The sequence below is a fragment of the Trichoplusia ni genome, chromosome 4, assembly GCF_003590095.1.
Source record: "Trichoplusia ni isolate ovarian cell line Hi5 chromosome 4, tn1, whole genome shotgun sequence".
In the NCBI taxonomy this organism is placed as follows: Eukaryota; Metazoa; Arthropoda; class Insecta; order Lepidoptera; family Noctuidae; genus Trichoplusia; species Trichoplusia ni.
In genome coordinates, this window is record NC_039481.1 from 18149043 (window position 1) to 18172774 (window position 23732).

The 23732-nt window shown below is 35.0% G+C and overlaps 1 protein-coding gene across 6 annotated transcripts; it reads right to left on the reverse strand.

Moving 5' to 3' along the window:
- Positions 1 to 746: 746 nt before the first annotated feature.
- Positions 747 to 18540, reverse strand: LOC113493395 (synaptic vesicle glycoprotein 2C-like). Of its 6 annotated transcripts, none has more exons than XM_026871359.1 (12): positions 18468 to 18526; positions 11704 to 11771; positions 11025 to 11124; positions 7334 to 7495; positions 6702 to 6864; positions 5924 to 6045; positions 5218 to 5462; positions 4947 to 5107; positions 4380 to 4503; positions 3372 to 3652; positions 2598 to 2725; positions 747 to 1398 (listed from the first exon to the last, which is right to left on the reverse strand). In XM_026871359.1, exons 2-12 carry the CDS (start codon positions 11749 to 11751, stop codon positions 1298 to 1300), a joined length of 1635 nt encoding a protein of 544 aa, XP_026727160.1. In that variant the 5' UTR covers positions 11752 to 11771; positions 18468 to 18526; the 3' UTR covers positions 747 to 1297. The 6 variants fall into 6 exon arrangements, with proteins under 6 accessions (XP_026727160.1, XP_026727159.1, XP_026727161.1 ...); XM_026871358.1 differs by lacking the exon at positions 18468 to 18526 and adding an exon at positions 14732 to 14833; XM_026871360.1 differs by lacking the exon at positions 18468 to 18526 and adding an exon at positions 14672 to 14738.
- Positions 18541 to 23732: the final 5192 nt, after the last annotated feature.

The following is a 23732-nucleotide window of genomic DNA, read 5'->3' on the forward strand; positions in this document are numbered from 1 at the left end:
CACGTTAAAGTGTGGGACCCGGCTGTTATTCCTATATCTTTGACCGTCGTTACAGGTAGTCAGAAGCTTGAAAAGTCTGACAACCAGTCTAACCAAGGGGTATCGTCTTGCCCAGGTAACTGGGTTTTGGAGGTCAGATAGGCAGTCGCTCTTTGTAAAGCACTGGTAGCTGACCCCAAAATTGTTGGGAAAAGGCTAAGCCGATGATGAGTAACAATAATATTAGAATAAGTTTCTCTATTGTAAGACTGTTCTATTGTTGTCCCTTTTATTACCAGCGGTATCGAAAAATCGAATAGCAGCGGGTTTCGTGAACTGTTGGATAGCGGGCAACAAAAAAGATAAGTACTGACCAATTGGCGAGTTAGGAACGCAGCCCGGCGCAGCCTTGGAACGTAGATACGCAACGATTTAGGTCCTGCGTCCGTCACAGTCGACGGATGTAAGTGATACTGTGACATTGACAGGGAACGCAGGTCGCTGGCTGTTCGCTGTAACATGTTGGCTCGCAGGTTTGCAAGGTGTACAAAACCAGTTAAAATAACGCTCTTCAAAGCCTACTGCCAATCTTTTTACACATGCAGCCTGTGGGCCAATTACACTCAGCGGGCATACAGTGACCTGAGTGTCCAATATAATAATGCACTGAGAGTACTGTTGGGGCTACCATGGCGTTTTAGTGCGTCAGGGATGTTCGCAGAAACAGGTGTTGACGGCTGCAATGAGGACAGAATAAAATACGTAGATAGGTATGTTAAAAATATTTTAATAACAAATATTCATTAAGTATATCGTTTTACGCTTAGAAATAATTAATGTAACATATTTTATATGGCAGTTGTCCTTCTTGGACCAAATACAACTAGACTAACCTACATAACATTCAATCTCTTTGACGTTAGTTATAAGTATCAAATACTTTCATTCAAATCTATCTTCTAGTAATATTACATAAGTATTAGAAATGGCGCGTCCTTACCAATAAATAAACTATTTTCTAGTCTACTAGTAATAGAATACTATTGTAAAACAATCTTTGGTGGTGAATATTTTAACATGACTCTTTCATTCAGGTTAATAATACAAAAACTTCATTCGATCATTCATTCGATTGAGTGAACTACATAACTTGACATAATAGTGACAGATCGTCGTTTCATAAACGAAATTCGTGTCCATCGACAATAATAGCCTCTGTGGAGGTTCGATGAAGATAAGGATAACATTATTTTATGTTTACGCCTCCTTCAACTTGTAAACAGAATTTCATGTATCCAGGTTTCTTGCGGGGGCGGCTTCATACAGGTTCGTGAGTCTCGTTCTGCGTCGACTCCACAACAATCTTCTTTTGTGGAATTGATTTCTTGTTTGGTAGAGTTAGGCAGAATAGGGAGTTCACTGTAAATTAAAAAGAAATGAGTAAGACTTTTTAAAAATGATTATTTCTAAGTTTCGCAATAAAAATTTAGAAATAGTACGATTATTAAGTAGGTATAGATTAAGTTTAATTTATATTTTGATTCTTTTTTATAACTCCCGGTAATGACGATTTAAACCTAAGTTTTCAACATAAAAATAAATAAAATTCATTTGTAGATCACAAAAATGTTTATCCTTTGCGAGAATTGAACCCGGCATAGTTATGAAGTCATTATTGGTATGACAATCTGCATCATTATCCACGCAGGTGCATTTATTATTTCTTTTCGTCATGAACACGTTATATTTATATAGTAACTAGCTGTTGCCCGCGACTTCGTCTGCGTGGTTAGAAGATATAAGTTATGACTTTTTCTTCGCTCCTATTGGTCACAGCGTGATGATATATAGCCTAAAACCTCTCTCGATGAATGGTCTATTCAACACAAAAATATTTTTTCAATTTGAACCAGTAGTTCCTGAGATTAGCGCGTTCAAACAAACAAACAAACTCTTCAGCTTTATATATTAGTATAAGTATATTAGTATATAGATGCCAACGATATCTTCGCTACGTTTCATCGATTTTTAATTTCTCGCGCGGAGATTTTAATATTACGATAACTCATTACCTATTCACTTTTTTGGTGTAGTGTAAAAGGCAATTTTGTTCTATATAACATGTATAATATATCTAACTTATTTATTTGGATAAGGATTAATACTGTATTGTTAAAAATAGGTTCGTAAATAACCCATAATTTTACTGTATTAAGAAAACACATAAAAATGGTTATTGTGGGTTATCCTTGGAAGATAGACATATACCACCGCGGACTTTTTTGTAGATTTATTAAAGAGGTACAAACCCGCCATACATAGTTTTGTTGTAACTCAAAAGGTTTTGGCAGCGTTCTCGAGGAAAGCTCTCGAATGGCTTAATTTTTTCCGACATGTTTAACTAATATCGTTGTAATATTGTCAGTTTACACAAAACCTAAACTTATTATACACTAAAACCTTCCTCAAGAATTGCTCTATCTATTGTTGAAAACCGCATCAAAATCCGTTGCGTAGTTTTAAAGATTTAAGCGTTCATAGGGACATACAACATGACACATGACAGAAAAAGCGACTTTGTTTTATACTATGTAGTGATAGTGAAGAACAGTAATCACCAATAATAAGTGATCCAAACAGGTAGAAGCCAGCGCCGCAGTTTACTTCTAGGAAGAGACCGATGAGGTTCGAGCCCACCATGGAGCCCACACGGCCCATCATCATGGACAGACAGATGGCCATAGCCCTGGAACAAGGTACAATATAATATTATCAAATGAAATCAAAATCCATTTCTCAGAGACTGAAAAGTAGCACTTTTTAAACGTTAAAGTATTCATTTATAGAGAGCACCCCGTATCGCCCACCCTTCACCGCTTCCTTTGTGAAGAAGAAAGATGCAACAAACTGTACAGCATTAGTACATGCTAATTCAAAGAAAAGCTTATATCTGGATTATTAAATTCTGCTTAAATTGAAGCTATTTCGCTAGATTAATTTTTATAAAACTTCATATCAATGTGCAATAAATTGACATAAAAAAGAATTAAGAAATCAAGCTTGCTTTTCTGTTCTACTGCTGCTTCTTTTATTAAAGAGATACGGAGCCCTAAACATCACATAGCAGCGTCCTGCTTTAACAATAGTAACAAATATTCGTTCCATTTTGTTAGTTGTCATCTTTCATGCTATGCTATTTGGCTGGTTTGATGGCTGATTTATTGTCCTACTACTCCCACGTTAGTCTTAAGTGAGTAGGAGTGGCTGGAAACTGGCGCTGTGAAGGGGCCTGCTCAAACCGACACAAAACCAGCTAAGCTCATTCCTTTTGTTACTATTTATGTAAGTATGGTAACATTAGTAGCAGTAAATGTCTTTTTATTCGAACTCACCTGTATTTAGTCGGGAAAAGTTCAACTGCAACAGCATTCATAAGTCCAATACAGGCGCCGCACATCTGGAAGACGGCGAACAGTACAACCCCGATCTGCTGGTTGTACACGAGGTGGGCGGATATGCCGCTGATGCCGGTGAAGAACAGGATCACCACGAGGATGGGCTTTTTGCCCACGTAGTCCACGAGGAAGCCCACGATGATGTACATGGATGAGAAGACTAGGCCGATGTAGATCGAGCGCTCGAAGGTGGACGTGTGGATCGTGTCGTCACAGATCTAGCGGAGAGAGAGGCATTTGTTTATACCGACTAAAATCAGTTGCTGGGTAAAGTGATAGGTCGTTTTAGTCAGTATATCATTGAGAGTTTGGGTCGCATATTTTCTAAACATTACATACTATTGGTTGCGTAAAATATTATGTGGTCATATACAAAAGGCGAAGAGGCATTGATAAAGCAAACAGCGCTACCAAATTTATGTTAAACACAAGATACGCATTTTTTATCTGCATAATTTAATCCGTATCTCTCAATGCATTTGAAATCATAAAATTCGTATGTTATAGTCGTATTTCTTTTCAAAAACGGCTCCCGTCTTAAGGAAATTATGTGTTATGTCGCGGGGACTCAGGACAACCATTCGTAGATCACACAAAGCTTGTTCCATTCGGCTATTCAATGAACTATTGAAGCAACTAATTACGTTTGTTGCAATCGAAGGATCGAAAAAAAACCGAAATGATTTTAAAACTATTTAATTAATGAAAATGAAATTACAAAATTAACCCTATGGAATAACCATTCCACTTCGAAGTAGGAATATGGAATGAATATTCTTACAAAATTATGGTACTAAGATCAACTTCAATTGACGTCAAAGATGCATCAGCGTCCTAGTTTAATATAATCAATAACTATTGCTTCATGTGCAACATCAGCGATCTTCATATGTCGGCCGGATATAATTAACTACTCAAGAGTAACAACATGTTCAAAGTTCTTACCAAGGTACCGTTACTGACTGCGTCTTTGCCGGCGTCGAGCACGTCGCAGATCTTGGTCTCGCCACCTTCGTGGTTTGCCAGCGAGTTCAGGATCGACGGGAACCACACGTAGAAACCGTTAGTTCTGAAATGCAATGTCTTATTTAGTATATAATATGTGTGTTGGAACTAGTATAAACTGAATAATGTAGATTGAAGTAGATTTCAAAATAGCTCACTAGTTGGAGCTACTGTCTATGCCGCTATCTGTTATTCTGTTCGCCTGAATAATTTCTGATTCTTGTGTCAATTATTGTACTATGTGATTATATTCTAAAAAAATCTCAATTAATTCTTCAAACCCTTTATTATTTTCGTCCAATCTCATCACTATGCATACCTATTTAAAATACACGTACTAAAGTAGAAAATGCATTTTGAATACCTACATTTTTATGGTTCTGACCAACAGGGCAAAGGCGTCTTCAATAAACGTTTTATTGCCTTAGTAAGCAACTTCATCGCCTTGAAGCTACCAAAACCATTCCAAATGAAGGGAAAATCTTCGAAGAATAAAAACGTTCTTACGTGGCAAAGATCCCGAATTGCACGAAGCATGTGAGTGCTGTCCAGGGCAGCAGCGGTGACTTGAACAGCGGCACTGTCTGCTCCTTCATGGAGGCCCAGATAGCCGCGGCGCCCTTCGGACTCGTGTGCTTCGTTTGTGAGTCCACAATCAAGGATTTAGCCTGAGCATAAAAAAAATGGTTTGTGTAAAAGTAAACTTATTTATTTTTCTTCTTTCTTATTTGAATTTAATGAAATCGCAAAGATCTGTTCTGTTAACATGCATACTTACAGGGAAAGTATCAACAGTGGTCCTCGTGTTAGTAACATAGATCTTCTTCACAACATCGAAGGCTGCGTCATAGTTGCCAGTGGCGAACAGGAACTTGGGGCTCTCAGGTGCGAAGAGCAGCAGTACGGTGGCGAGGGCGAAGGGTAACGCACACGCCACCACCAGCAGCCGCCAGGGACGGTACTCGATGCCCAAGAACGGCATCGGGTATGAGAACTCAAGAGGAAGGATGAGCCAGGATACACCTGAAGAGATGATGAGAGAAAAGATGATATAGAACTACGCAAGCTCTGGCTTAAGCAGTAGAATGGGTATGGGCTGTTTTTAGTCGGTGAAATTAAGACATATTCTCACGCCCTGACCTCGACTTGGGTTGAAGTGTTTCCCACTCAATCCAAATCCAAAAAACCAATAAAACTATAGTTAAGCTTAATGGTAGAAAAGAATAAAAAAATAAAACATAATAACGATAATTTTGTTTCTGATGACAATAATTATCTTTTATTCAAGAACAGACGAATACCGATCTCGATACAAAAAGAAAGAAACCACTTATTGTAATGAACTGAAGGTCTAGCAATTCCAAAAGCAAGACTGTGGAAACGAGACGCATATTGAATAGAGCGACGTCACACGTCCACATTCCCGCTTTAGGAGGTAATGCCAGCTATTGGAGCCTGCCAACTATGGTACAATGATAACTTACATGGTAGGATGACAGTTCCGATACCGACGAAGGAGGAGCCGAAAGCCACCATCTTGTCTCTGTGCCGGAGGTTGTTGAACTCGCCCAGGTACGTGTACACCACAGCGGATGAGCCCGACATGCTGGAAACAGAAGAATCAGACATCGTTAGGTGTGGATAGGAGAATCGCTCTTCTTTGGTCACTTTCAGGATACCACATATGTATCGGCAAAAGCTTTAGAATTAGCCTGTGTTAATCCTGCTGCATAATGAGATTTAATCTGCTGTTTCTCGATACAAACATTGATCCAGCTTTATGAATGTCAAAACGTTATCATCAAACCCAAACATACTTTTTACCTTATTATTCTATTGTACTTGTTGTCTGCAGAAACCAGCCCACAGGTATTATACTACTACTACAGTACTATTCGGCTGTACGATTTACCTGTGGGCTGGTTTCTACTATGTTTGCAAATATTTTGCCTTGGATAACGGAGCGAGCAATCAGTTGCATTGTTGCTTTACCATTGTTTAACCAGATGCTGACCGACTAGCCAAACTCTTTCTTTTTTTAACAGTCGTCTGTTATTTTCAAAGAACACATTTTCCTTTACTTTAAAAATACTAAAGGGAAAACAAACAAATTGGTTCTTTTCGACCGATTAGTACACATCTTAAAGTTTAAGCAAGTCAAATAACATGAACCTTTGACGAACGAATACGAGTTAACGATCTAAGATAAATCACGTCTCACACAATACAAAATCAGACAAATTATATTCAAGGACTACTTACAATACAGCGGATAAGAAGAGAAGCACGCTGAAGGAGACGACTTCTGGCGCGAAGCTGGCGAAGGCGGAGAAGATGGCGGAGACCAGCATGGAGAACAGCATGACCGGGCGACGGCCACGCGTGTCCGCCAGCCAGCCCCAGAAGTATGACGTCAGGATTATAGCTGGAACATGGGAATATGGCTTTAACATCACGAGGAATGTTGTAAGCGTTGTAACTAGTATTTCACCAGGAAAAGGTTATGTAGAATAGAATGGAATATATTACTTATTGTACACCTTAGAATGATATGAGTGAAATAGAGTTCACTTTATCGAAGTAGCCCTTACTTAGGACCACTTACTTCATGGATTAAAAAAGGTACATTTTAATATTTTTTCTTCGGTTAATTTTGCTAGTCCTTTCAGTACATTAACAAATTCAGGTTCAATCCACACTTGGTATAACATGATAGTAAAAAAATACATGATCAGTTAGTTCTTTAAAGAACAAAACTGCATACAGATTACAAATTTTCAATGAATGATTTATTCTCCATAAGCTTAAGTGTCACAACAACTAGGGTGGGACTTCAATAATTCTCAAAATACCGACGTTTCTTCCTAAATGTTAATACAGTGTTATGTCCTTACCTAAGAAGGGTATAGCAGAGAGCCAGCCTCGTTGCTGCAGCGACAGCTCGAGGTCGCACTGCGCGGCCGGCAGGATGTAGCCGAGCGCCAGGCTCTGCATGATCATGCCCATGAGGATCAGACCAGACATCAGCATGTGCAGGATGTTGTAGAGTCCGAAACCTGCGGAAACCATGACGCAGAATAGACGTAAATAAAAGTACAAGAGACAGATCGATGTAACGGAAATTGATCTGACCTAATTCTGGGCCAGTCAGATTTTGCATAATAATTCAAATGTTTCTCACTAAGTAATTGTGTCCCGAAAGCTTTTAGAGAACACATACCGTGATCACCTGTTGTCAATAAAGAATAAGTTATTGATTGAAGACGCCATTAAAGTGCAATCGATCTGACCAGCTTCTCCAGTCGGATCTAGCGGAAAATAATAGTCATAAAAATGTCTAGCGCATAGTGGTTTCTTAGGTTTACGCGAATGTTAGACATTGAAATGAAACTACTTTTACGGATTTTATCGCGGTTTAATTTTAGATTTTAGTTCCCGACGTTTCGAAACCTTTGCAGGTATCATGGTCACGGTCTACCCGTGAAAAAATTAAACCGCGATAAAATCCGTAAAAGTAGTTTCATTTCAATGTCTAGTGCATTTAACAGTTGTGCCCTGGAAGAGCTTATACATAAAAACGTGATAACATCTAGTCATGCATTCAGATGAGAAATGGAGGATTCTCAAAACTAAGACTAACCCGTCAATCAGGATATAATTTTCATTTGTAAAAAAATTCACGATTTCGCTTTTTTAAGATGACTTCCGCACTGTTATTTAATCCTTGTGTCTCGGGAATTGTACAACCATTCAAGACTCAGAGCAAGCGTATGTGGATCACAAAATGTGATCTCGACCTATGCGAGAATCAACTTGCGACTTGGGTTTGGTGTGGTAATTACACCACTCGGCTTACCCTCATAGTCATGATAAGCGGAGACTTTCTATCATTTCTTTGTATTAGAGAGTACCTTGAGCAGGGTTGATAATTACGGGTCGCACGCATAATTAGTACCAATTACTTAAGGATAGCATTATCATTAATTACTTCGACACTAATGAGCGTTAGAATTTGTTCTCACGAGCTAAGTATAGCAGCTGCAATCTCTGTGAATGACAACAACATCCCTGAACAAACATGATACATTATCAGGAGATAGAACTGCGCTGGGGTTTCCCTAATTACCCCATGTTTGTCTTACTAATATACTTAAGACTAACTAAATAGAAGAATATAATTATTACGTCTCTTAGAAGCAAATATTTACGGTCTTATCAAAAATAACAGAAAATACGTAAAATAAATGGATTGATAAAAAAAAACACGTGTGAAACGACTCTAGTTTGATTTGGGCAAATACTTTGATAATGTATATTTAAATTAAGATTTTTAAGACTAAATAAATATTGTACAGCTTAATTTAGACAGGCTCACGTGGAGGAGGGTCTTACAATGACTTACAGAACTTACATCATTGTAAAAATACCAATTAAGTGTGAGTCGAAATCGTGACACCGGGATTCCGTTCACATAGGCTAACATCCAATTTATGATCGTAACAAGCGTTGTTTTACCGCGATCTTCAGATTTTGTTACATGCCGTTATAGCGGCACCAGAAATACATTATCTGTAAAATTTTAATTGTGTATTTGTTGTAATTGTTTAATCCTCTAATCGGACCTTTATAGCTGTAGTTGGTAAAGCGACTGGCACCTACAACTAAGAGTCGCAGGTTCGATCCTTGTCTAATATCATTTTTTTTATAAATTTGTTTTTCTTTACCCTAATAGGACTTAAACAAAATTACTTAACTTTAAGTGTCGCAAGCCTGTCACGCACTTATATTTATTTTATTTTTTCTAATCATCAGAATTTCTAGGCATTCATATCTATACTCTATACTAATATATAAAGCTGAAGAGTTTGTTTGAACTACTGGTCCAAATTGAAAAAATATTTTTGTGTTGAATAGACCATTCATCGAGGAAGGCTTTAGGCTATAAACCATTACGCTGCGACTAATAGGAGCGAAGATACAATGGAAAATGTGAAAAAAACAGGGCAGGTATAAATAAATCATAACTTATAATCTTCTACCCACGGGGACGAAGTCGCGGGCAACAGCTAGTAGAAAATATAGATAAAGCTGTTTCAGTATCTCAGGTTAAAGCGTTTGTCCCGCGCAAATGACGCTGTTAGCATCTTGCGTCACTCTATACACTGTTGCAACATTATCTAAAACGTATGGGTGGGTCAGTTATTATTTATCATGAATTGACATTTCATATTAGAGCAAAACAAACAAAGGTAGGTGCAGTGACAAAGTCCATCAGAGTTCATGATCGCGGTCTTAATAACAAAGATTATGCAGTAATTTTAAACAAAGGATACAATAAATAACGTTAAAGTATGCAGAAGTACTGCAGATAGATAGCAACTAAAAGTTAGTTAATTAAAGTTTAATTATATAAATCAAAAAGATTTTAGATCTATATTGTCGGGGATCTAGTTAATTTTGCCGAACCTGTCGCGGGTTCGACCCTCGCTTAGGACTCGTGGAGGATCGCACGTGTGATCAACTAGTGCATGTGACTTGAATGTTTATGGAAAATTTCGACGCAAGGATTGTTTTTTCAACCGACTTCAAAAGGTTTTGAAAGCCGGTTGTATTTTTTGTTGTTTAAACAATTAAATATAATTAAGAGTTATTTTTTTAAGTAGCAATTCATAATCTAGTAGTTATAGATAAGAATAAAACAGTAGCAGTTCTTCAGACAATTAGTTTAAAACGTTTTGACATTGAATGTGAAATAATAAACTTTATCATGAGAAGCAATTAAGCGAACAAACAGTTAATTAATTTAGCTTTCGGTACATAGAAGCTCATCTTTGTCAGCTTGTTTGCTAAACTCATCTTAACTAACTCACATTAATTGGCAAATAAAATGGACTTTGCCCAACAGCCACATTCTTATACCATGGACCAACAACATCACAAGAACACTTCAAAATTAAAAACCCCTTAAGGACATGATTATTAGGTATATTTTCGCTTGCAAGCTGAAAAATTGTGCGTTCAATAATTAAAATAGTTCGTTCGGTCGAGATCTATGTCAGAATGATAAGAAATTCCCTTATTCAATCAATTTTCTGTTCTAAAAGTAGAGCATGAGAAGGACATCGCTGAAAGCATGACTTTGTAAATGATTTAAATCGATTATAACCCATTATATCGCTTTTACAGCCCAACAAAAAAATAAGTCTCATCACGTGATTAGCCGAAAAGGAATGCTATCGAATCGCTCTAATGTCGTTTGAATTAATCGATTCGATCAGATGGCTCTTGTAAAACTGTAGTTTTACAAAAAAGGAATTCTTAAAAATATTTTTGAATAATCGATTTATCAAATAAAAAAGATAAAATTGTTATTCTAGTCTAGACAAGTAATTATTTTCCTTAGCTATGAGATTAAAAGTCACGTCAGAAAACACGGTTTTCCCTTTATTGTCTGATGTATTAGTAATTAATTATGATTATAAACAAAGATTATCATCTGCGCATCGCTGCAGAGCGGCAGCTGCGTTAGTCAGAATTATGAGGAGCAAATATTTGTCGAATAGTATGTTTTTACGTAACACTTACCCGATAGCAGCATGGCTTCGTCGAGTGAGACAGCTGTGCTGTCACCTTTCTTGCCCCCCTTATCCATTGCGGCGTTCGGTACTGCGTCGTCTTCCAAGAGCTGTAATAAAGAAGAAATGTAAAGGAAAATTTGGTAAAAATCATTTCCGAGTTCATTACCTTTTACTTTGACATCAATGGGGCATTTGACAAAAAAAACTGTTTTGCCCTAAGACAGATTTCTGGAAAATGTTAGATACGTATATTTTCTTTTATTGCGCAAACAAAAATGAAGGGGATACAGTGATTTGAAGTCTCGTTGGACGTTACTTACCAGTAGGGGTTTTAATATCTTTTACTAGCTAGTGACGTTTTTTGCCAACACTATAAACCCTACTTTTTTATGATGTGATACAACAACAAACACGTATCCAACAATCTTTGAAAATCTGTCGGACGGACGAAACAGATTTATATTATTACATTTAGTCAAATACCCTATTGCAGGCAATGGTTGTTTTATTATCTTCGGAACATACGAACAAATAAATTGGTCCTTTGTAACTGAAAGGATTCACGAACAATCACGAAAACATTGAGTGGGTTTGACAACATTCGAAGCGGTGACAATAATATTGATAGCGATACATGAAGTGCACGAAAGCTCCCATTTTGTGGACATTGCCTAGCGTTGATTTACCTCAGTATCGTGTACTATGTCATAGTCATATGGTCTTTCTGTCCGCATCGTGCGCTGTAGCTCGATACCTACAAAAGTTTAACATGATCAAGTTTTGAGCTTTTCTCTTTTTTGTTTTGCTCATTTCAGCCTTTATTGGTTATTTAGCTTTTGACAGTTTCAGACGATAGTTCAAAGGTGTGTTGAGTTTATATTTGGGTTTGATTAGTCAGATTAAGATTGATTTTGTATTGTTAAGCTTAAGTTAAGCCCGACCTTACTTAGTTCAACAGAAATTACAAAAATAATAGGAAATCATTAAAAACGATAGTAAATTATAGGATTGAGTTACCTAATTATTTCTATTTTTCTAATCAAAAAAGGTGTGAATATTAATATCTTTGTTCTAAATAAAGTGATTAAGTTATTATTTCTGTGTTATCATTACAAAAAAATATTTTCATGTGGTTTTAATGTTTTCCCTTCCGATGATAGTTTGCTAAAACATTCCATTGAGCCCACGATTACAATTATGTATGTTATCAATTCCTAAATGTTTACAATATTTAAACTGTTTGTCAAGATGTTTTTAACATACGCCTTAATTTTTTATAGATAATGAAATGAAAGTTATCTTTGATAAATAGGTATTAAATATGTAATTAATTAGTTAGTCATTTGAGGAAATGTTACAATTTGAGTCATGCGATTTGCTTGACAACAGAGTACCTTAATTGAGTGTTTTTTTAAGTCTGTTGTTTTAGGTAAAGAATAATTACATATGACCCCGTGTTAATGCATTTGTAAGTGACGTATTATTGACGGGATTAGCTATGGGGGTGATTACATATGCAGATATTTCTAACTTCAGTCAAGGCCTATGAAGTGGTCAGCATTGTCTAGAAATACTACACAACTATTAAAAAGTTGCAAATTCATTTAGAATAATCAGGTTTATAAAAGAACGTTTAAATTTCAAAATATTTAGATAAGTATGATATTTTAGTATAAGTAAAAAATTAGGGTTATTTATGAATTGCATATAAATAATTAATATAAGTTGCGGGATAAATTAAATTTATCGATTGTTATTTTACGGTAGGTACCTTCGAGGAACGGACACGTATAATGTATAAAAGGACCAGCGTATGTTTGATAATAAGTTACTATAGATATTTTCAAATGATGCAATATTAGGCCGATAATAGTGTGCTAGGGAAATACTTTAATCGGCATGACGTGACTATCTATTAAAGATATCGTATTTTCTAAATCACTATCTATATAACTTTTTCATGCATTAAAAATACCTTTTTTTCAACTAGTTTAAATTGTTATGGACTTAATTCGCCCTGAGGAAGGAAAAAAAATATCTTAAGTTATTAAAAATCACATGTAATACACATGTAGATATCACAAATCAAACACCGACTTGGATGAGTAAGTAATTTAATATGCTTATTGTTAAGTCAATTAACACCAGTGCAGTGATATCATTATCTGTGCTAATTCTTTTATAAGCGGTCACAAAGGATTATCACAAATATTGGCTTTATCAAGGTTACTTGGTTGCTAGGTCGTGGATTTAACTTTTGTGATATGAAGTTTATAGGTGACAGTTTAATGACCTGAAGGTACTCCATGCGGGGATGTTTGGGCTCTCTCTTTCTTATCTTATCTCTTTCTCTTTCAGGGGAATTTTTAGACCTTGAGTAATTAAACTTTTCACGTTTCTATGCCTAATCTAAGGTATTACAAATGTTCAGACGCCTGAGCCTATGACCAGCAGTGGGGAAATATTTTCTAGTATTAAAACTATCTACTCCTCGTATTTAGACTCAACTTCGTTAGCCCCAGATTTAATTTAGTTTACCGAGTACTAAAACTGGCCAAGATTAAAGAAACTTAGGTACAATTGACCGCAAATTATTTATCATATAATCATAGAACTAAATTAGTATATTTCATCTTCTAGTTATTTTAGTACTATAGATCTGAGTGCTAGTCTTGTTAACCCCGCGTTTGAATGATAGTGATGTTTTGAAATTGCATCACATTTGACCCTACGTGGAGCAGGTAAACACAATCTTATCGCCGGCATTAATATCACAGCATGCAAGGCTACAGTAATTCGTATTTAAATAACATTTGATTTTTGCATATTTTAAACCATACTATAAAAAATAAGGTCCTAAATCAATTACACTTTGGTAATGCTTCGTTGTTTTGTAAAAATATTACGATGCAATATTTTTTGACAATTAATTTCGCGACTCGAAGGACCAATATATTTGGTCCTTTTTAGTACATTCGTAAACCTCCTGTGGTTTTTCGAAATGTGTCTTGTTTGTCTTGTTAATAAATTACATTTTTTGATATGTTTAAGAGTTTCTTTCAAAGTTAATATTTTATTTAAGTAGTTAAAGACAGCGAAATATTTTGATTTGATTTGGGTTTAGGTTTTTTGTTTGTCCCTCATTTTCTAATTAACTAAATTTTAATGATTGCTACTTATGTATCAAGGTTTTGTGTACATAAACTGGTATTATTTATTTGAACGAAGATCTTTGCCGCTATCATATTATTAGATATGTGTCTATTTGTAAACCAAAACATGAATGAGTCAATAATAACTACTTATTGCAGGAACTAGATAATATTTTGTATCAAGCATTAGAAATTATTATGATGCTCTATTATAAATTATTTCTTTTATTGGGTTTCCCTCATTATTAATTATTATTTTTATGGTTCATGATAAAAATATTTTTCCTAATTGGAATGTCACAAATTTAGTTAAAAGGTGGTTTTAAATAAGGATTTGTTTTGGCATGAATTATTGTTTTCCATTTTATTTAGTATTATTATTAAAAAAAAATCAAATCAATTTTGATTTCTAAATTAATTGTTGTTTATTAATTAGGTATCAAAATTTTTAAAGTGTCACTTTATCCACCTAATTCTAATTTCAAATTTGACGTTTACTCACATTCAATATTTTCACAGCTTCGAAATTGTTTTAAAAAAATAATTGTCGGCCAGTACTCACTTTTTAATTCGGTTGTAATCAGTGTTGTGCTAAGTCCAGCGCGCGCGCGGTGCTGTGCATGATACGCCACTGTACATACGACTGATTAATTTTGACTGTTTCGCCCCTGTTTTATTTCATTAGTATCGCGAACATCTAAACAAGAGATAAGAGTACGCAATCCGATTTTGCTAAAACTTCAGACCATTAAAAAATTAAGGTTATCAGTAATGTTTGTATCAATACTTTTTTTTGGGTCCTTTAGTTTTAAATCGGGTACCACTGAAATCGCTCGTGTCTTATAATTCCGGACAAGAAAATAAGATGTTATTTTAGCGGCAAGAGCCCTTCCGTACCCCAGGACCTTGAAAGACCAGAACAAAATCTAGGTCAAAAACGATCCACAAAATCACACACAAAAAAACAATACATTGTATTAACCGTTTAGGCATATCTTCTTACAATTTTTCGATAATTTACGAAGCTTGGTCAAATGTCAGAACATCTGTAGCATAACTACAGTTCAGATAAAACTCGGCGATATCTGTATCATCATTACATCAGCACCGTGATTATTTATTGTTTGTGCCTCTAAGCAAATCATCGTAACTCTTGTAATTTGAATGCAGGGCATAATAACAACGTTAGAAACACGAAGTATGGAAAATAAGCTATACTTTAAGTGGCTACTTAATTTGTTAGTAAGTTTGTGATATTTCAAGTTATATTGAAAAATGGTGTCCGTAGCGCCAGATCTGGGTTGGGTAGGGAGAAAGGTTAGTCCCCAAATCCTTCAGAATTTTACTTTAAGATATTGTGAGGTTATTTTTTACATGTAGGTTGCATTTGTTCTTTTTGGGTATGGGTAAGGGTATGATGCCTGTCTGTCAGTTCTTCCTCCTGTCATGAGGCACTGGCTCATATAGCTAAAAGACAAATTTCGGTTGCCGCTGTTACGTACATTAATATAAACATTACTAGATAAGTGCTTGAGTGTCCTTAAACTTGCATTACCGCTTTAGCTACTGAAAATTATGTTGTTTGATTTTTTCTCCTGTACTGTCATGTGCGTAGAACTGTTTTGTTTATAAATATGACTCTTATGAACTATAAAGTAACCTCTTTAGAGTGATGTTTTTAATTAAATTGTCATTTATTCACATCTTCACATGTCCTTCGCTTAGTTTGAATATAATCTTAATTTCACCTTTAGAAAATTAGAAATCAATTATTATTATTACAACGGTCTTTAGATAAATAATTTAGGAACCAAATTCACAATTTTGCCAATCTTTTCCAATAAGAACTAATATTGTGCAATTCCTCGCAATCAAAAAGTAATAAATTATTCAGATACTTGAAAAAGATATTAAGTACATAACTAAAGTGCCGATACCTATGATACACGTAAGATCCTACTGATATTAGAAACGCGAAAGTTTGTTGGTATGGATGTTGTGATGGAAGCGAACCAAGCCAGGGGTCACTGTATTTTCAAGTCCAGACAATTTTAATATGAGTATAATAACCTAATAAGTAGATAAACTAATGTAGTGTATTTCTTTGGACTGGTCTTTTGAGGAAAAATAATACAAGTTGCAACATACCTCACAGGTTTTAATACACAAATTTAAAAAGATAAATAATAATTAATATCAGACCCCAATTCCACTATTTACCATGGCTGATGAAGCATTAAACAGAATTAAAATGACACTATTCGTATTTTCCAAAGCGAATCTCAAACATAAAAATTGGGAATTCAGTGCGGGATGGAACACTCACGGTCAATACCATGAAGTTCCAATTACAGTGTGGCAAAATGCTTAAGAGAATAAGCATTGTGTCAAATTTAATCCAATGGCCATTAATTCATCGGCCGTTGTAAATAGTGGAATAAGGGAACTGACAGATCCATTGACTTAAGCTGTTCTGTTAAAACTATTCGCGGAGAATAATTGGTATTCATACTTCAAAAAAAAAACCACCTGGCTTATTTTTTGAAGCGGGTTAAAAACTGGATCAAACTCACGAATATCGTTAAAGTACGTTGGTACTTACATTTTGGTAACCGTAAGCATTGGGTACGAATACTGGGCTAGCACGAAACATATCGTTATTCCAACTCATTATTCACTATTAAAAGTGTACTGGTAATACTGACAAATTTTTAAATGCCCATCTGATAGTGTCAAACATAGAATATAGGGAATGGAAGGGTAGCGGCACTTGGGTTACGCGAGCGTGTCATTATTAGGCGATTGAGATCAACATTAGATTATTCCCTGAATGACTGTCGTTGAGTTCTGGGCAAAAAGAACCGCACACTGGATAATTAAGGACAATAAGAGACCTCGCAGGATTTACAGAATAAGATGACAGGACGAACTCGACTCTTTCGCACAAAACTGCCTCCGCTCTCCATAATAGGAGACAGACGGAAGGAGGGAAGCGAGGCCTTTGCCCTGCAGTATTATACTAATGGCCGACAATAATAAAAACGAGGACTTAATTCAGAAAGCGGTAATTTTCGAAACGGCGCGAATTGTGAGGAGGTTCCTCTCTCCAGAGCCTTAACCACCGGCAGCTTGGACCCTGTTCCCGTTGATGGTTGGAGATTATTAAGCTTAAACTTATGTATTTTAAAATGTTATTTATTTGAAATATTTTAATAAAGTAAATAGTAATAATTATAATTTAATTGTCGTTGCTCTCATTTTTAATATCCGTAATTGGTGGACGATATCCACCAATAACGGATATTAAAAATGATTTCTAGTTGTTCAGTTTTGACATTCGGTAAGGACGTCAGACAGGAAAAATGTATTTATTAAATGTTATCGTTAACAAACAGTTTTATAGATTGTTGATTTTATTTTTGTTTATTTGTATGTGTTCTGATAAACAAATAAATATTTTGAGGTTATTTATGAAGTATAACTAATTCGTTTCAAATCAATCAAATGCTCCATTGCTTTACACCATACACTGCCGCCACCTCTCAAATTCAATAATAGATATATCTGTGCGTGTGACTTAAAAGTGTGTGAAAACCCCGCAACACATGGATCATGCAAATTAGCGGCTAAGTAGTAAAAAAATCTTTTACACTATTGCAACAGTCTTATTACAAGAAGTGATGTGAGGGCTTTTCATACCCTGTAGGTACTTCGGCAGTGTAATGGCACTTCCAGCTATTCGCCTTTGTTCCATGTTGTCAAACATGTGAGAATGATAACGGGCAGCAGGAGAGCTCGCCGCCTGAACCCGGGGTCGAAGCTAACGGACGGCGCGCGGCGTTGCTTACATAACTACGTGTCAGATGAGATCACTCGCTTTTGGAAAGTTTTCTTTATTTAAACTACGGCCTATATTTATGGCCTAGTTTATTTTCCGTCAACATTCGGATTAGAAAAAAATCTGGATTGGGGGCATTGTTTACTTTAATTCCATATATATATTTTTTCATTTAAAGTAATTAAAAATTAGAATTTGGTGTTTATTTTAAGGTTATGATAAAAATATTAGACGTCATAAATATATTTTATGACGAAGATTGGTTGAATTCACAAACTATCAAGTTGTTTTTTAAATCCGATTTCAATTTTTGTCAAATTTTAAGTGGAACACAATACGGTTTCATTTTTATAATTAATTTCAAAGCAGTTCATTTTCTTTGAAATAGAACTATAATATGTATTAATATACAGTATTAAATGAGTAATGAAGTTTGGGACAAATCTCCAACAAAACTTACTGAATATCCGGAACTTTGACTTGTCATTAAAATCACTATGAAAATCGAAATAATTAATTAAGTTACTGCATCACTTGATAACTTATTCTGACGGTTCAGCCGTTTTCACTGGCAACGGTCAGGGCTAGACTGATAAACGTGAACATTTTGTTAATGAATACAAATTCAAAGTAAATCGCATTTATTACTAGAAGATTCATTCGTTATCTTGAATTAAAAAAAAACTTATAATGCATTGACCTTTCGATAAAAGCACTATCGATGAAGCATTTTGTTTTGTTGTTTGAACTAATTGGGGACAGAGTTTTGCCCGGGACTTTGCTTGCTGGTAAATCTTTATTGATTTTCTTTGAGCCTCATTCAAGCTATCATGGACTTGAGTCCCAATCTTTGCAAATTCATGTGACTATTACGTAGGTTTAGTTTACAGTCTTAAATGATTTTCTTTTACACCGAGAATAGACTTTTTCCTCTTTGTGAGCAAAAGTTTTAACTTCATATCCTTTGCAATAAATTAAGTAATCAAGCCATTGAAATGAAACGACTTTTACGGATTTTATCGCGGTTTAATTTTTGGTTTTAGTTCCCGACGTTTCGACACCTTTGCAGGTATCATGGTCACGGGCAGACTGAAAACTGCAAGCAAAAATTAAACCGCGATAAAATCCGTAAAAGTCGTTTCATTTCAATGTCTAACATTCGCGTAAACCTAAGAAACCACTAATCAAGCCATTATTATATGTGATATTTAGTCATTGTACCTTTTACCTATATGAAGGAAAATATCTTAACGAAACCTGAATTCCAATTATAGCAATCTGGAATCGGTAACACGTGTGGTGATCAATGCTTAGTCCTTCTTTATAAGGACTTCTGCTTAGCAATGGGTCATTCATAAGCTGGTATATTTACTTTACACATTTTCAACGATTTTCTACTCACAATTTTAAATAAATCCGGTGTTTCCTGCACTGTCAATTTAGCTACCATAATTGTTGACACAATTTCTACACAATGTCATTTGCACTAAAACTTTTACAATTGCTGAAACAGATAAATATTAAAACCTGTATTCAGTTTATTTTTATAATAACCTTCTTGGGGTGGATTTTTTTGACTTTATTTAAGGACTACGGTTGCGTCTGAAACTAGTTGCGATTTCGTTAAAAACCCGAGTGTAAACGGTCATATAAAATAGTTCAATTCAGTTTAATACCACGTACGTACCCTTACGCCTGTCCACTCAAAATATTTGTATGTAGATATTGATAATAAATTAAACAATCAAATACCAGTTTAAAAGCGATATGTATAGTACTCCGCGGATACGAAACAGGTGTAATAAAAACGATTAATAAACTGAATGGGATCGCTAGAGATAAGGACAGATTAATAGATAACGTTGACATGGTTCATGCATTCAATGGCTATTATTTTATTGTTATCTTAAATATAACAGGTTTATGAGGCGATTTAGGAAAATTGTTACGAAATATTTAACTTGTTTCATCATATTCTTCAAGAATAAGATAAGGACCGGTGGACTTTTTTTTAAGAAGCAACTTTTCTATTTTTAATCCGCTCAAAAGCATTCGATTGGAGTAGTATGGTCATCTTCAGATACGTATCTCAATTGTCAATATGTTATTTTGTTGTGGAGTACCCCAGGGAATAACGTTAGGTCCTAGGTTACGAAATTAAAATACTGTAAATATTGCACTTTATTAATTTATGTCTCTGCATTTGAATACTTTTTACTCAAGAGTTTAACTATTTGGAATTAGTGACACCCCTAGATGGGATGATATATCATATACCAACCGTTCTTGTAACTACCAAAATATTTTATGCACGTTTTTGTGTTTGGAGTAGCGTTAATATCAGTAAATATGAATAAAATGCATTCAAAGATAAAAGAGTTTGTATTTGATGAGGCATTAACAATTTTAGGAATTGGAAATGTTTGAGTTTGTTTCAGAGAAATGCAGAAAATGCAGAAAGATGTTGCGTGATATTTAAACGACCGTTAGATTGTGGTTTTATACAATTCGTTGCTAGGATTCCGTATCCAGATTGTAAAAAGGAAATAACAACAAATAACGATAAACAAAATCGAGTATGAGCAATATCTCATTAATATGACGGTGATCAATTTTAATAGCTTTTTACCTATTTTTTGTCTACTATAGGGACGAGGGTCCGAATCGCATTTACTATATTGCTTTTAATTACAAACGATGTTTGTAGAGTTTATATCATTTTTGTTACCTACTCGTGATAGTTTTGGTATAGCTGTTCATGTTGTTTTGGTGCAAATTAAGGATTATAATATATATAAAAAACGGAATTATTAGCCAGATATGTACCTACCGGCTTTTCAGGTACTGAATTATCAAGATAAAGGTATCATACAAATCATGCAAATAATTGTACAGAGGCCTATATTATATACTATTTACTGAGAGAAAACCGCCTTCAGCTTCAGTAACCAATGTAGCTTCTTTCAGCTGTATTCATTTCACTTAATGTAATCAGGTCCTATTATTTTACTAAGATTCTGTGTTTCAACAGGTTCACCCTAGTTAGAATAACAATCATACGAAAAGAAATAGAAATACTTTCGAGTATTTCCTATTCCTATTTCCATATATAAAAAAAAATAGTATTGAAAATTAATTACTAATGTACAAATAAGAATTAGGTATACAGAAAAATATTTGTCATTAAAACAATACCGAACTGTGTATAATTATAGCTTCATAATGTTTGTGTCATTGTTCGAGTCTAGATTATAATTAACCTTCGCGACGACTTATATGAGTAACTAGACAAGTTGAATTCGAGTATCTATTGACAAGTAGTTCTGAAACTTGGCCAAGGTCAGGATATCGACGATAGGGAATTCAATGTACTCTTAATATAGCTTCAGGTGTTCATAGGATATGACTAATCATCATCCTCTTTCAATCGACTTAAGAAAGGAATAGGTTCTCCATTTGTCTATACATATTTTTTGTTTGTTTTTATCTCAGAACTTCGAACTGAATAAACCACTTTCGCTGTGACAATTTTGATTAAACGTAAAATAGCTGTCCTTTCGTTCTCGTGGTTGTCATTAACATTTGTCTCCCTCCCACGTTCTTCCACTTACCTACCCTAGGAGCTGACTAGCACTTACGAACACACTTCTCCCTAATTGATTGATTTATTTATTTGTTACTATTATTTGGGATTGTTTCCCTAGCACTGTTTACTACCTAGGTAAGCATATATTGGTGGAAATATAAATAGTAATAGAACAACACAACCTTTTTGTAATAATCAGGTAATGTTGTTTCCTGTCGTTGCTCCTATTAACATGATGGACATCAATGCCGGTATCGTAATACAGTGTGTTTGATTGGGTCGCGTTCATTTTATAAATACCACATGAGAAAATGAATTTTCATTTTCTGCGGACAACATCACATACATTGTTCTGAACCCAAAGTAAGTTGCTAAAGCACTTGTGTTATGGAATTCATATACAACGAAGGTACCACAAGCACCCAGACCCGAGACAATGTAGAAAAGTGAGATTTTACATTGACCCGAGCGGGGATCGAAACCGGGACCTCAGAGCTGCCACCTTTGATTGTTTTGCCCACAGACCTTTGTTTAGTTTTCTTCACCTGGTTATACGGTAATCGCTAAAAAACAGGTGCCACATCATTGTTTGATATCATCATAAGATATTGCTTACAAATTAGTGATTTGATAAAGACTTCCTGCCGTATAAATTAAAGAGGTTTAGTAGTATTATGTCCCCGCGTATTAGTTATTATGTACATGTATATACCTGCCTAAGTCTTATGTACACATAATTATTGTCAAATTAAATGTGACTTGTTTTTAAAAACATTGTCAGTAGCTCAATTGATATTTGCGATGTAGATATTTCTTTTTTTTACCTTAGAGCTTTGTCGCTTAGCGACAACACCGTTCTAATTATTACAAGGAGCTTAAATCTACGACACAAAAATACAATAAAAAAGAACAATTACCTACGATACATCTATTAAATTACGTTTTATCGAGGAACCTATGTAAAGATTTTTGTGTTTCTTATGGCTTTACTTTTTGAGTACGACCCAAAGGGTAATAAAAAGCTATCCGTCCTTTTCCCACCAGACTGTATCTCATGAACTGCTACCTAGACAATTGGACATTTTCGTGGATGTATTTTTGTTGCCGATATTACAACTATACTGAAAATAAAGATCTATGTGAAGCAACGTTATAGCCAGTTTACACATGGTCACGGCCTTATTAGTAAGGCAGTAATGGGATAGGGCTGTTCCAAATCTATCTCCAGTATAAAGAAGCTAATTCGAAAAGCCTTTAAATTGATTCAGTTCATCGAGCTACATCATAAACACATCAATCTTCGGAAAAAAATATCCGAGAAAACAGACCAATAAAACAGAAACCACGATTGAACAAGCAATTAAATACTTACATGTTTAATGCTTGCCAAAAAAACGTTCTTATTTCAATAATTCAGATAAATTAACATATTATGTTTGGGTTAACAATAAAAACGGTAATAAGACGAGTATTTAAAGACAAGAGTCACGCAAAAAGATATCGCGATGGCGGGAAAAGGGTCAAATGAACAGCTTAATACCACAGATAATACAGCCGTTAATGTCACCCTATTGATGTACACGCCACAACATAGATAAAGCGATATCGTTAATTAATTTATATTAATTAAATGGATATTTAAATGGGCTATATCAACGTTATATAAACCAGAGCATTTATTGTGCTAAGGACGTTTAAAAGTATATGTGTATTGATAGATTTGTAGATTTAAATGTGGGATTGTTGATTTGATTGTATGTTTTTGTTGTGTTTTATATTTGAGTCGTAACTTTCGGCTTCTTTTTGTTATTATAGACTATGAAACTCGGCCTAGTGAGACTCGTGATAAGGGGTTCTTACCAGCTAAGTAAAGGTCGTTTTTTAAATTACCAAATGCTGTTCAATCCCATTTTTTTTTATTTAATCGGCAACAATACCCAATCTGTGAAAATTCATACCTTATTACGATCCATGAGATAGAGATCGATGACAGACAGATATACGGACAACCGGACAGACAAAAGCCCTGAAACATGAAGTGTCCTCCGTTTTTTTGTAAATCGTTTTAATCAGTGGTGACTTGCTTTGTGACTAACCCCTAGGTACATTTAGTTCGGTCAATGTCATCGGATAGTGACG